At 37.0% G+C, this 14,770-nt stretch overlaps 1 protein-coding gene and 1 long non-coding RNA gene across 4 annotated transcripts in view; both read left to right on the top strand.

The window, feature by feature from the left end:
- The window catches only part of LOC139776236 (neural-cadherin-like), a 199,609-nt gene that overhangs the window by 40,062 nt on the left and 144,777 nt on the right, over positions 1-14,770 (top strand). The window contains exons 3-12 of one of the 3 annotated variants that reach the window (XM_071712778.1): positions 201-248; positions 1,445-1,636; positions 3,033-3,279; positions 3,961-4,180; positions 4,352-4,628; positions 5,457-6,052; positions 6,849-6,995; positions 7,634-7,825; positions 9,251-9,283; positions 13,133-13,323. In XM_071712778.1, coding sequence (XP_071568879.1) covers positions 201-248; positions 1,445-1,636; positions 3,033-3,279; positions 3,961-4,180; positions 4,352-4,628; positions 5,457-6,052; positions 6,849-6,995; positions 7,634-7,825; positions 9,251-9,283; positions 13,133-13,323 — 2,143 coding nt within the window. The remainder of the gene's footprint in view (positions 1-200; positions 249-1,444; positions 1,637-3,032; positions 3,280-3,960; positions 4,181-4,351; positions 4,629-5,456; positions 6,053-6,848; positions 6,996-7,633; positions 7,826-9,250; positions 9,284-13,132; positions 13,324-14,770) is intronic. The other 2 variants (XM_071712780.1, XM_071712779.1) reach the window with 2 other exon arrangements.
- On the top strand, positions 7,832-8,295 carry LOC139776238 (uncharacterized). Its single transcript, XR_011719041.1, has 2 exons — positions 7,832-8,022; positions 8,120-8,295. It is a non-coding gene; the product is annotated as an uncharacterized lncRNA (long non-coding RNA).

The following is a 14,770-nucleotide window of genomic DNA, read 5'->3' as shown; positions in this document are numbered from 1 at the left end:
TCCTCTCCGATCACTTGGTGATTGATTTCTAGCGAAAAAATGTTTTGGCATAATTTTTAATTAATTTAATTTTATCGCTATATGTAGAAGATACATTTTTTTTTGGAAAATATTTATTTGCATAATTTCGTTTTTTATTGCATTTTATGATATAATTTATGGTATTGTTTAATTAATTTCGGTATTCTTCGCATGTGAAGAGCCGTGCGTACGATATCCACCCGGTGTCCCGTGCCCATTTTACGATGGTAAAATTTTATTTTCGATAAGTATTGCTTGAAATAGTCTCAACTGGCACATTTCATGGCCCGTTTTCACGTACATATTCACGCTTTTCTTTAATTCATACTGTATCTTTGGGGCTTTGTAAAAGGTGCGGTATCATTCGTTTCATATAGGTGATTTCGGACGTGGATAAGAACATTGGTATCAAATATATTTTGCAGAGATTATTATAATATACGGCAGCAAATATTTAAAGATATGCTTTTTATTTACTTGTTTCTAATATCCAAATTTTGTTCTCAAGTTTTAATTATTTGGAGAATAATGCATGTACATAATTATAATATTTATAATATAAAAATAATTATAGAGACATTCATGTGTTTTTCTTCACCTATACATATTACAAATCAATATTATGTAATTGTAATTTATTATATAAAATATTTATTGCCGTATATGTCTGTCGTATCTCGGAAAATATATTTCCCGCAAGCATATATTTCTAATAATAATTATAACTCTTCTCTTTTCTCGCATCATATCGGCTTCCAAAGGATTTCAATGTAAGTAACAATCTCTATCGCCCACTTGTATTAAATATCAAACAAATAAGTCAAACATTACTATATATCATATTGCTTTCATATTGCATTTTTATGTCTCTCAAAAGACCTTTCTGTAGAAGCGCATCCTTATTGCTCACGCTTCGAGTAGCATTTTAGATACGGCAAGACGAATTTTTGTTTATTAATCAACGCTGCTGTAAACGCTATTTGAGTACGAAAAAAACCGAGAATATGTACATTTGCACAAAAAGGAATATTGAAAGAAAAATATTGTTGAATTCTAATTGAATCTCTCTCATTTTAAAAGAAAATAACTATATAACAGCAGCATGAAAGAAAATACAGCATTCGTGCAATTAAATTTCTTCATAACGATATATCTTTTTGAAATCTAATTTAGTATCTCTCACGTGAAACGCAATAAAAAAATAATATATCATTCACTTTCATTGTGCGATGAAATACAGATTCATTTCGAGGTCATTAACCTTCGGAATGTTCTATTAAAAAATAGTATTTAAATAGCGTTGCAATAGCGATTAATATTTCGCGACACGCAAGTGGCGTACCAGCGATGCCGCTCTACATTGTTAATGTGTTCCGCGTGGCGCTGTTATTACGTATACGCGATAATCGATGTGACGTTATAGATACCGACAATCAGCGCGTCATCATCAACATGAAGGATGTGAATGACGAGCCTCCGTATTTCATTAATCGGCCACTACCGATGCAAACGGTCGTTCAGCTGAACGCACCGCCGAACACTCACGTGTTCACCCTTCAAGCCAGGGATCCTGACACCGACCACAACATCCATTACTTCATCGTGCGAGATCGAAGTACGTAATATCACGATTAATTGAGATTCGATATTTCAAGCATCATCGCTTACGTCCCGCGTATAATATGTAATATAATAAAGAACGAAATTAATGAAACGCGTATGGAATACTTAAACTGTCTAGGAACTCGAAGATTATATACTGATAATCCATTTAAACAATAATAATGTGATAGTTACGCGAATTGTTTTTGGATATATATTTAAAAAACTGGAAAGAAGAAAAGTAATTTTCAATATCCATATATGGTATTGTATATTAACAAAAATTCAATAAATCTCTGCTTTAACGAGTAACTGATACTTTTACGAAAGAAAAGTTTAATGCAAATATATAAAATATTAAAAACGTTTTTATATAAAATATCCTTTCTTTCCGTTTTCATATCCATGTTCGTATTTAATGCCGTTTGCTTTACAGATGTACATGTATTAATTTTATACTTATAAATGTAACATATTATTATAGAGCTCGTTTGCGATGATAATCCAGTTTAATCAATTAACCTTTTACAAAAATATTCAACTACATATCGCAAAAAATAATTGGTAGAAGAAATTAATTTTTATCGGTAGGAAAATGTATGAGAGCTCGCTCTTGACAAATGCTACATTACTACCAATTAGAAAGACTAATTGTCTCGTTTGTATAAGTAAAACATCAATCGAGAATTCAGCACAAAATTTTTCATTAAACGGGAGAATACTCTGTCAATTTAACAGTCGAAGTTCCTTAATTATAAGATAAATATATATGTTGAATTTAACAAACGCCACATAGAAACACGTTGAACGATATCACAGGCGTACGGCCTAATTATTAATCTATATGCATCGCATCGGCGTAAAATCATGCATTATTCTCATCGAAAATGCATCTGATGATTGCAACGGCGACCTAGTATCCGCAATTTACAGGATTATATAGTAATGATGCCATTACGCCGAATGCTTTCCCACAATAATCGCGAATATCATAAACAATTTTTTTTTATTTCGCGGCATAATGTATGAAATATAAATCCGTTCTGCGTTATTAATGCGATGCGCCCGGTGTATTAAATTCGCAAATAACTAATAATAATAACTTTAATATAATTAAATTTATAACTGAAATTTATTTTGTTTTTGATTCTCGGTGAATTTCCAACTTTTGTGAAACGTTTAAATATACGATTTAGTCACTGCATATTTTAATCGAAATTTAATTCTGATTTTAATTCTGATCTTAAGTAGTAAACAAAAATTAGAGAAATTGCAGTATAATTACCATGTAATTAACACTGGTAATCTATTGCGAGATTTTCGTTGGTAAAACCAACAGAGAGATAACGTATCCTACTAACTCCTTTAATTAATTAATTAATTAATTAACTTAATCACTATGTACGCAGCTGGCGGTCGCTTTGAGGTCGACGAGAGATCAGGCGTAGTGCGTACTCGAGGTACCGACCTCTTCCAGTTGGATATGGAGTACGTCCTTTACGTGAAAGCCGAGGATCAGAACGGCCGTATCGACGAGAGGCGTTTCCAGTCGACTCCTGAGGAGAGACTATCGATCGTCGGTGGAAAACGCGCACCGCAGTTCTATATGACGGCGTACGAGGCCGAGATACCGGAAAACCAGAAGAAAGACTCCGAGTTAGTACGCAAGTTCTATTCCAACCAGCCAATTAACCCTTTCAGTTTGTATTTTATTAAAAGAGCGGCTTGAACTTTTTTTTCCGAGGCGGTTCTGCACGAGTATAAATAATTTTAGTAACTTTTGGTTAGATAAGTTTTAACGTCTGGAATATTGTTAAGCCTAAAAAATAGTTTTTCCTTAACTATGTTGCTTCTACTGTAAATTGTTGTCTGTCGTAAATTATATGGCTGTCCTTCGTGGTAGCTCTTTCTGTTTATAAAAATATATTTAAAAATATATTTAAAATATAAGAAATATATAAAAATGTAAAAGATTTTTAATCATTTTTTTTCAATTGGCCATTTACAAAATCCATTTAACGCAGGTTTGTTTTTCCATGTTCAGCTTGTTAACATTCTTTTATTTGCTCTCAACGGCATTATTTGTTCAAGACTGCTTGCATTTGAATATCGTAATTGTTTGACTTTAGTTCATTTTACTGTCAGAACTGTTTGTCTTCGAGGGTTAGTTGACTTTTCGAAGTTCGATCTAAATTCGACCAAGTTGCCCGTTCGCGTGACAAATAATCGAGATTTCTCCAAAATGTACTCCTACACCGTATATATAATATATACCTTTGCTTATTCTGACTTGAGCTGTCAAGTCCGCGGGATGTTCATGCGAGTCAAACTTTTCAGCATAATATCGGTGAAAGCCAAGTCGTTCGCCGATCGGGAGATACGCTACACGCTGAAGGCGCAAGGTCAAGGAGCCGCGGGTACGTTCAACATCGGTCCGACTTCCGGAATTGTGAAACTCGCGAAAGAACTGGATTTCGAGGATCTGCGGCAGCCCCATATTTATTCTCTGATAGTGACGGCCACGGAGGACTCTGGCGGCTTCTCGACATCGGTCGAGGTAACTAGGATTTATGTTTCCCGAACTTTGTTGCTTCCACGAGGAATAATAATTCCTTCCCTCGCGGAAAATGTAGCACACGCTAAAATTTGCGCACGAGCGCGTATCTTCTTCTTACTTGTTGAACATTTATTCGGAACAAAATGTTTTAATTTTTTACTTAATTTCTAGCTAACGATTCGGGTGTCGGACGTGAACGATAATGCCCCCAAATTCGAGCTACCGGATTACCAAGCTCACAACGTTGACGAGGATATCCCGTTGGGCACGAATATACTGAAAGTCAAGGCAACTGACGCTGACTCAGGCGCAAACGCGGAAATAGAGTATTTAGTGTCCGATGATCACTTCAGCGTGGACTCCAATGGTATTATTGTCAATAATAAGCAGCTCGATGCGGACAACAATAATGCCTACTACGAATTCATCGTTACTGCTAAAGATAAGGGTAAGTCACTTATTGTTAGAAAAAAAGAATAACGAATTATATACTTGGATTATAGCACACAATGTGGCTCGAATTATCGAAGAATATATTTTTTTGCGTTAATAAAATCATCTCAATGCTATTTTTCATTCGCGATTAATCGAATCGTGTATAACTCGTTTGTTTCATCATGTTTCGTCGGCTCACGTCCGTGGATGATCGCTAAAGTTCCTCGATGTCTGCTTTTAAGAAATTCAAATGTCGCAAAGTCGATGCTTACTCAGTGATTTGGTCACGTAACGTAGAGAGCAGAAATCGGCCGCTTTTAACGTTCTGTCAGCAAGCCGAGGATCAGCCCGAGCGGCTAAATCTCACGGATTTGGTTTTCAAACGAGCCCCGAATCCCCGTCTCGCGTCGCACGGAATAAAGCTCGCATCCGTAGATGCGAATTTGCGTTATTTGCACGTATACGGCGCGCGAATGCGTGATGGTTTTCAAACAAGTCGCGGCTTAATTGGAAATAAAGAGAACCGAATTGGCATGAGTAACACGTGCGCTTTTATTTATTGCGCGTCCATGAGTATATATTTCATATCTGGAAAATTTGACGTTGCAGTAAATATTCCTTAATATGCGTATCCCAACCCGAATTCAATAATTTAAGCCACTATACAGTGTGCGACTCGTAACGTTTAAATTTAAATCAATACATGTCGTTTAAGCAGATTGAAAAAATCGTGTATCTTACGGTTACGCTTTCTGCAAACGTCGCATTGTTAATTATCAATTTAATTAAAATGTTTCCGTCAAAATATTAAATAAATAATTAAACGAGTTTTGTTTTTCAGGCGAGCCGTCGAAAACCGGCACGGCGACAGTACGGATATACACGAAGAATAAAAACGACGAGGAGCCGAAGTTCTCCCAGCAGGTTTACACGCCTAACGTCGACGAGAACGCCGGGCCGAACACCCTGGTCACCACCGTGGTGGCCTCCGACAAGGACGGCGATAACGTGCGATTTCGATTCGTCGGCGGGAACACCACGTCGGGACAGTTCGTGATTGAGGAGATCACGGGTGTGATTCGTCTTCACGGGAAGGAGATCTCCTTAGATCGGGACAAATACGAGCTGAACGTCACCGCGTTGGACGACGGCGCGTGCTGTCCGAATGGCGATAAAACCATTCACACCAGCACCGCGGTTGTCGTGGTTTTCATAACCGACGTGAACGACAATAAGCCGGTCTTCAAGGATTGTTCGAGTTATATCCCGAAAGTGGAGGAGGGCGCGCCGAACGGCAGCACGGTTATTAAGGTACAGGCGACCGACGAGGACAAAGGTGTCAACGGGCAAGTCAAGTATTCGATCGTACAACAGCCTAATCAGAAGGGCACGAAGTTTACCGTTGACGAGGAAACCGGCCAGGTCTTGACCAATAAGGTACTTCAATTAATGATCGTTTATTTTAATAGTATTTTACTGATAAAAATATTTTAATATTTTTTTATATTTAATATTATATTTTATGACGTGTTTTATATTTTAATTTTGATTGTTACATTTTTATTTTAATACAGTTATGTAAAGCATATAAGTTCATTTCTAAACTTTTTTATGCTTGATAAAGCCATAAATATTGCGTTACTATATCCGAATGTATCATTTAAAAGATAATACGAATGCAATTCGCGTTGGAGAGTACATTTAATATTCTAAACGTATTAAAAAACATCTAACAATCTCTAGCTCTAGCTTCTACTCTTTTATCTTTTATTACACGTATCGTAGACCGAAAGATAAGCATGCAAGGCACTTAACACTCTAATTATTGTTCGTGCCGCGAGTCCATAAAGATTTCTAACAAAAAGATATTAATAAAATAATATATCTATGTCATTTTTTTATATGATTCTATTACTCTTCACTTTTTATGTCAATCTCGTTAATCAAAAACAGTATAAAAATACACATATTTTGTTAATTATATTAAATGTAAACAGCAAATTCTGGAATAAATTTTGTATTCCTTCTAAAATCTAATAAAACTTGATCCATTGTTGATTTAACCGCATAGTTTATCATTGCTTTCCATAAAATAAATTTTTCCTATAGTTTCCGTTACGTCGTGGCAATTAAAAAAATTTCATAATTGCAAACTACTCACAGATATTGTAGATATTAAGAGATTTCGTATTAATGTATTTGCATCTAGTAACGGACACGGCTGTGTTTCCAGGTGTTCGATCGCGAGGGCGATGACGGAAAATTTGTATCCGTCACCGTTAAGGCGACGGATCAGGGTGAGCCCTCGCTGGAAGGTGTTTGCTCATTTACCGTCGAAATAACGGACGTGAACGACAACCCGCCGTTGTTTGACCGACAGGTGGGTACACTCAACCCCGTAGGCAAGCATTTAAGGAAACCATACGGGTTAGAGACACGATAACAGATGTCCGGAAGTAAGACTGTGCGTGACGAAACCACCATCGACGCGTTACGCTTCGGTGCATGTACCTAACTCAAGAATATATTCGCGATGTAACTTTGGGCTAGTTTTATACTCGATCAAAATACATTCTACCCTCCATCGACTTAATAGCATACGGAGAGTTTGTAGCAAGTGGAAAACACAAGTCCATAATTTATTAAGTCGGAAACACGAAGCTATATCTAAAGTGGATCTTGTAAATTATCGACTAAACCCACTTTTACCTTAAACCCGTTACGTGTATGTATATTTGATAAGAATTTGAGTTACCACTTTACTACATTTTTTAGCCATTTAGCCGCCACACATACATATGGAATAAAATTTTGCTAAAATAAAACTGGAAATTAAAGAATAATGATTCGAGAGAAATGGGTTGTTTAATTAATTGAAATATTGAAACTGTATACTTTATGGCTTTCGATCTTGTAATTATGTCTTGTATTTTTACACAAAGCGGATGTAATTAAATATTTCACGATATCTCCAAGAATATAAAATTGACGTATCAAACATTTTTTGTCCTTTCGCAGAGATATGTGGAAAACGTGAAGCAGGACGCGAGCATTGGTACAAACATATTAAGAGTGTCGGCATCCGACGAGGATGCTGACAACAATGGCGCGATCGTATACTCGCTGAGCTCACCCAACAACGAGCAAAATCTGGAGTACTTTGAGATCCAGCCAGAGTCTGGTTGGATCGTGTTAAAGAAGCCCCTAGACGTAAGTATCCATATTAAATCGCTGATATCTACATATCGTCTCTCTTTAGCAGTATGGACAGCATCGTTTTCCTGGAACACACCCACTTTTTCGTGGGCGAGGCTTGCAATTTTTCTTTGCGGCTTGCTAGCTTCTTTTGCTCTCAGATATACTGGATATACACTTCGATACCTCGGAGAAACGAAAGTCTCAGCAATGTAAGCATTCCGCGATGTTAACACCGCGCGCAATAATCTTTGTTGCGTCAGTTAACTATTGTAAACTGTATTTAATATTATTCGCGTTATTTTCAAGAATGAGATCCTGCGGATTCTACTCGTCCCGAACAAGTGTCGCGTGTCCCAGGAATGTGTAGGCTATATACGTAGTATATTATATCTATTTATATATATATACGTATATATATGTGCAAATATACATATATACATATATATGTACATGATCTCGTATAAATATAAAACTTGAGTGTACACCTTCTGCCGATATATTGTACGTTTGCGTTGACTTACGTTATATTTAACACGAATCCGTTTTGTTGCTGAGCGGATAAACTTGTATACTAATATACGTTTTGGTCGGCAATTATTTCTCTCATCACTAATATGCAACGAAATGAGTTTCCTTTTTACGGCACATGTATAGAACTTTTTAATTCCCATTGATATGCACAATGTGTTCACTATGGTAAATACTTAGCTATGCCTGATTTCCTCAAACGCTTCATGTACCTGAATCGATCGACCGTTCGGGCTATTTTTGCAACAAAACACTCTCTCTCTGTCTCTCTCATTCTCTCTATTGAGAACATACTCGCGGCGCGAGTACCTTTTTAAATGATTCCAAACGAAGCCTCTTGTCCAGTTTTTTCATTCACTTTTACGTCGAAAATCGGTCGTTAAGTTACGTTATGAGCGGTCGAAAAGAAAAAGAAAAGAATTAAAAAAAAAAGAAAACGCGCGCGTGTAATTTTTCTTTCCCGTCCTTCTTTTTCTCTTCACTTGATTTCATTTGTTCGTTGTTCGTTTCGCCGCGTTTTTACGGTTTTGTGCCGCGATTCATGATTTTCGATCCAAATTTGACGAGTTGCAAAATGCCGACGCGCGTGATTTTGCAGACAAAAAAAATGCCCGCGGCTCGGCCCGTACGTGCGTGTGCACGGCCGACCGAACGCGAACGTGTGCACTTTTCATACTTTTCCCCAAAAGTAGCCAAGAAAAGGATGTGTGTGATTTTTGTACGTGTTACGCGTTGGTGGAGAAACGGGAAAAAAATGGAAAGGAAAGATGCAAAAGCCAAATGATAATAAGAGACATGACAAAAAGAGATGGAAACGTTCGGAGGAAACTAATGATCTTTAATTAATCAACTAACATTATTAATTGTGAATGTTTTTCAAAAGGGAAGTGATGTTTTTTGAACTTCCAGGAGCAGGTGGGAACAACATTTTTTGAGCCCCACGTACGGTGTACTTCAACCTCTACGCATTTTGTGGTGCATCAGACATAAACAATTTTTGACAATGCTTGCATATTTTATATGAATGTGTTTTTGATTCCTTTACAGGAACGGATCTCGCTCTCGCTCCTACATCCATCCACCGCCCTTTTCTTCTCTCATTATCTTTATCTCTATCTTTTCCTACATCTATCTCTAATTTCTGAACCTTTCTTTTTTTTTTCCTTTTCAAAAAGTATCTTTCGTTTGTTGCATTTTGCGTTTTATTGACATGTCGGTAATTACTTTTTCTGAGTAGACCTGCTTGGATATTTACTGATTTAGCTGCGTTGATTACTTTCCCGACAAGTTTCTCTATCTATCTATCCATATTTTGTTTGATTTGTATGTAAGACAAAGCCTCTCTTTCTCTGCGTTCTTTATTTGTTACTATTTCTTTTAGTTATAATATTTCATACCTTTCTTTGTTTTCCTATTTCTTTTTTCACTCTCTCTAACATACTTTTTCTCTGACGTTTCCCGATTTTCATCCCACTCTCCCCGGTGTACCACGACGTGACTGACAAAGAAAAGGAAAAGAACACGAAAAGCATTTTTGATTGAGAGCGACTAATGTATAAATATGTGTATATACATATGTATAGATCATAAGAGAACTGTCCGTGATGTGACATTTTTTCTTCTGTGATTGGGGCGGCATACCACTGTCGTGAAAAACGGGAAGAATTGAAAGTGAACGGAAGTAATCACGGAATGAAAGGAAAGCCGTAAACGTGCGGATTAAACTATCACGACGATATCAGAAAATAACGTCCATCGGTTTTTGAGTGTCGTTAAAACGAAAAAAACGAATCAGACGAGGGGTCGTCATAGTTTTTTTTTCTCTCCCCGTCTCAATCTCTTCTCCCCCGAGCCATCCTTCAGTTCACCCTCTGTTCACCAACCTCTCTCTCTGTGTCCCCTCTTTCTCTTCCCTCCCTCCCCCCCCCCGTCTCCCGATGCCTCTTTATCGCATTCTCGCTTGCATGAAAAATGCCTGCATTGGTTGATTTCGTAAAGAGACTAATTTGAACTTCTTATTGTTTATGTTTGTGTTCATTGCACCATTTACTTTCTTCGGATTTGATGATGACAAAAAAAAAGGGCTGTTTTCCAGTAAGTAGGATCTATATTCTTGTGTTTCACACCTTGCATCGAGATACATCATGATGTGACCATTGTTATACCAGCGCAAAAGAAAAGTATAAATATTCGTTGCTAATACTAGAGCGCCTTTCCGTTCGATTATTCAACATTATATCGTTTCGATGATTTTTCGCCTCTGTTATTGTTACTCGTTGTCACTCGGAGACGTCACTCTATCTTTCTCTCTTGCTCTCTTTCTCTCTCTCTCTCTCGTTCTGTCTATCTATTCTGCTCTATTCTCTTCTTGTTGCTCAATTTTTACCAAAATATTTCTACATCTAATCGTCTCTTCTCGAGAATTTCTGTTCGAAATTTTATATCACGCGCGATGTATTTTTTTATGTACATACACACGTGCTACCGCGCTGTCTATTTTCTCTCTTTCATCCCGGTCTCGTATGTATCCGTAGGTGAAGGATGCCTTTATTGTGCCGATATTGCGCCACCAGTGACCTGTCAATTTGTTCGCGGTGCTGAATATCTAATGGACGTTTCACAAATATTAATATAAATAACGGATATCTCTCACTCTACGTTAAATCCTTCTTTATATATCAGATTATAAAAAATTTTATCTTTACAAATATTTTATTTTATTTTATATTTTATTTTATGTTAAAATAGAAATTGACACCTTGATTTAATTAGTTTTAATTTGAATACATTGATCTTCAATTAAAGTAAAATTACATAATATCACAGAAATTCATATATTTAACAAAATCATAATTAAAGTGTTTTACGTGTATGCATTTGATTAAACCGTCCGTTGGATATCGAATGTTGAACAGGGATCTGGTTCTATTTTACTGGAACAGCTTCAATAATTACTTTTAATGTTCCAGGAAGAGAGCCGGTAATTTTCGTTACTAGAATTTTATGAGATAGCAAGATCTCTTATAGACAAACGTTTGTAGACAAATGTTCACTTGGGAACGAAGGATGGACTGACATGATATGGCGCTTTTATTAACATAAATCGCGATGTCGATATTTACCCTAAGACCAGCGGGTGGATAGAATCTCAGAGAATTTTACATTAAAGTATTAAAAATTAAGTTTCGAAAATTAAGACTTTATTCACTCAGTTGTTTGATTCAACTTAATTCTATTAACTTTTCTAGATACATATATCTTCGTTTACTGTATTTTTCACGGTACATAAGTTTTTAATATAATTTTTAATTATAATTTTAAAATTTATCTTTTATTACTATTCACCCGCTGTTACACTATAGTATACTAGATAGTTTAGAAGTGTTAAAAGTACAGTACCTGTTACTTTTTAAACATAGATTCTTTGATGCTGCTAGACATTTTAATAAGACTTTGTAATATACAGGAGACAAAGTGACATTCATAAATTAGTATTATTATTATTATACTGATTAAAAGATGCACAAATGTGAATCTTCTAGTATTCCGAACTTTTGTCTTAACATAGTCTTAGAATTTAGAATAATAAGACACGTCGAAAATTTATAACGCATTTGATACAGACACAAAGAAATAACTGCAAATTGATCAAAGAATCTATAGATGAACGAAACAATTCTAGAACATCTAGTATATATCCGCTTTCGTGTTATCTCGGATGAGCAAAGATAAGCACAGCATTTATCTAATGCAATCAGCGTATTCAATGAACGATCTTTAAAGACGCACTTTTCTTTCGTTAGGAGAAAGATTTTTCCTAACTTTCTATTTGCCAAATAATCTTACGCAATTATCGAATTCTTTTGTTGACATAAAATCAAATTAAAATCAAATAACGCACCGGCAAAGGTATCTGTTTGCATTAATCAACTAATACAATCAATAATAGCAATGAGCTCAAATATACAAGCGTATGCATTCGACAGGTAGGTGTATCGCAGCTACATCGTCTACGTTTGTCCATAAATTTCGTAATCTTATTTCATTAAATACTTATTTCATTAAAATCGATTACCGAATGCACATGTTTGTATCGATGTTATCATTACTTTGTTAATCAGCAGAAGTCGGCGATGTAGTATCTCCATCGTTATTACCGTCTTAATCACGATCAACATCACCATCATCATCGTCATGATTCTCATCATCATCATCATCATCCGTCATCATCATGCCACTGTATGTTGCAATCACGAAACTACTCACGAAAGTATACTCACCTCACAGCATGTTTGAGTTCATTGCAATAAATCTTGTTCTTATGCGAGCGATGCACTTGTATTAAATTGGGCAAAAATTATTAGGAAAATTAATGGATTTTTACGTTAGACAGTGAATCTATCACCGAGGTAACACGCAACGGAGTCGTCCTATGTCCAGGATACCTACGAGACTGCACGGTCCTTTATCTCTCTGTTTTTCCGTCTATCTTTTCTATCTGTTCGTCTCTTTCTCTCTTCTTCTTCCGTTTCAATTTCGCGAATAAAAAGCAGAAAGACCGTTCGAGGGTACTTTCTTATGTGGAACGCGCTCGACGCCGAGTGACGCTTTAGCTCTTTCGTAAACTCCAAACGGAAAAGACGAAATAGAAACAAAACAAAAAACAAAAACGAAAGAAAAGAAAAGTAAAAAGCGTGATGAAACGGAAAACAATCGCAAAAAAAAACCGCCAACTATAAAATCCCGAAAGAAAATGTCCTATAAGTTGACGGCCCAATGTTTTGCCACTAGCGTGACAGCTATCGCCTGCGAGTACGGGCCTCCGACAGAGGGATGCCAGTCTTGTCCGCAGACGTGGACGTTGAGTTAGACGTCGTAGACAGAAACAATAAACCACCTGTGTGGGATCTGAATGTATACGGCCCCACTCACATCAAAGAAAATGTCACAGTGGGTACTGTAGTGACGTCGGTGAAAGCCAGGTTTGTATGCCACGACATGACCGAGACAAGACACGTGACATGCCGTGCCGTGCCATGCAGTGCTGTCCCTTCTGTCTCTCTTTTTCTCTCTTTCTCTCTCTCTCTCTCTCTCTCTATTTTTCTCTCTGTGTTGATCAACCCCCTTATTCTGTCTCGCTCCCCCTTTTTGCTTATCTCCCCATTCAATTACTCACGTATTCTATTTGTCTTTCTGTCCCATCGATTCCCTTTATGCACTTGTATTTACTTTCCGACATACTCTAGGTTCTCTCTTTTTATTCCTCTGTTCTATTCCGTTTCTGATTCTATCACAACATTCGATCTTTATTTTGTCCATTTTCTCGTACATCTATATACACTTTTCTTTTTAGACACAACCGGGTACACGATATATATACCATATTTTTTTCCTCCTTTTTGGTTGCGGAAGCACTTATGGTTAAGCGCGGCGCGGTAGATCGCTGATTGGCGGACACTCCTTCTCCTATTACTACAACAACTACTATTACTATACTGCTACCACTATCTTTTCCCAATATGTACTGTAGCGAGCCGCGGCGATCGCTCTTGGACGATATTTGGAGACAGCGAGGGTTCAATCGGCCAGATATCATTCGGATACAATTCGAGTCTTTTGATTTTCAAGTGAAGTAAGTTTTAAATATCGTAAATAAATGTAAGCGATAACTGTAGCTTTAAAATTGATTGCTCTGATATTGTTGCCCTGACTTAGCATTTTGTTGTAAAATGAAAAATTTATAAAACTTCCTAAGAAAATATATTAATTTATATATTATAGTATTTCCACATGCAATTTATTAACAGTAACATGGATATTGCGGTAGAGAGACTTTTATCTTCGAGCACTACGTAATCAGATCGTCTGACTTGTTTTCTAACAAAGTTTATAACAGATAGTTGCAGGATTGTTACAAATTTCAAACGATATAAATCTACAGAACTCTCTTACTATTCTATTAAAATCCGTTCCATAATTCTAAACTTACTCCATTTGACAGTCGAACAGACTCTCGTTCTCTCTCGGCAAATACGAGCAAGGAGGAACCCACGCTTCTTCAAAGACTCCGAAGACGCAGCGATAGCCGCGCGCGGATCATATAGCGAATATATACGCAATAACAACCAATAATTGTGCAAAATGCGGGAAAGCGGAGCGGTGAACGTGCCCTCTCTACAGGCGTTTCTAGCGTGCTCAATATTAGTTTAGGCAAGGATGTAGCGAGAGAACCTGCTGTGTGCCTCTTTGCGATATTCACGCGCAGAAAATACAGGGTTGCGGATCGTCGATCGTCCATCACACGCCGCTCGTCATCCGGAGCTCGTACTGTTCGAGAAACCACGCATCGCAATCGTGCGCGGGCGCTTTTGCTATAATAATTCTCACCGTACGTGCAAATTTTCGTGCACGAGGGTGCGTGCATAATGC

This window comes from Temnothorax nylanderi, unplaced genomic scaffold (genome assembly GCF_030848795.1).
Source record: "Temnothorax nylanderi isolate EJ_2023f unplaced genomic scaffold, tnyl_v1.0 TNYL_tig0115_pilon, whole genome shotgun sequence".
Classification (NCBI taxonomy): domain Eukaryota; kingdom Metazoa; phylum Arthropoda; class Insecta; order Hymenoptera; family Formicidae; genus Temnothorax; species Temnothorax nylanderi.
Note: the sequence above shows the minus strand (reverse complement) of the source record. Positions and strands in the feature narration are given on the sequence as shown.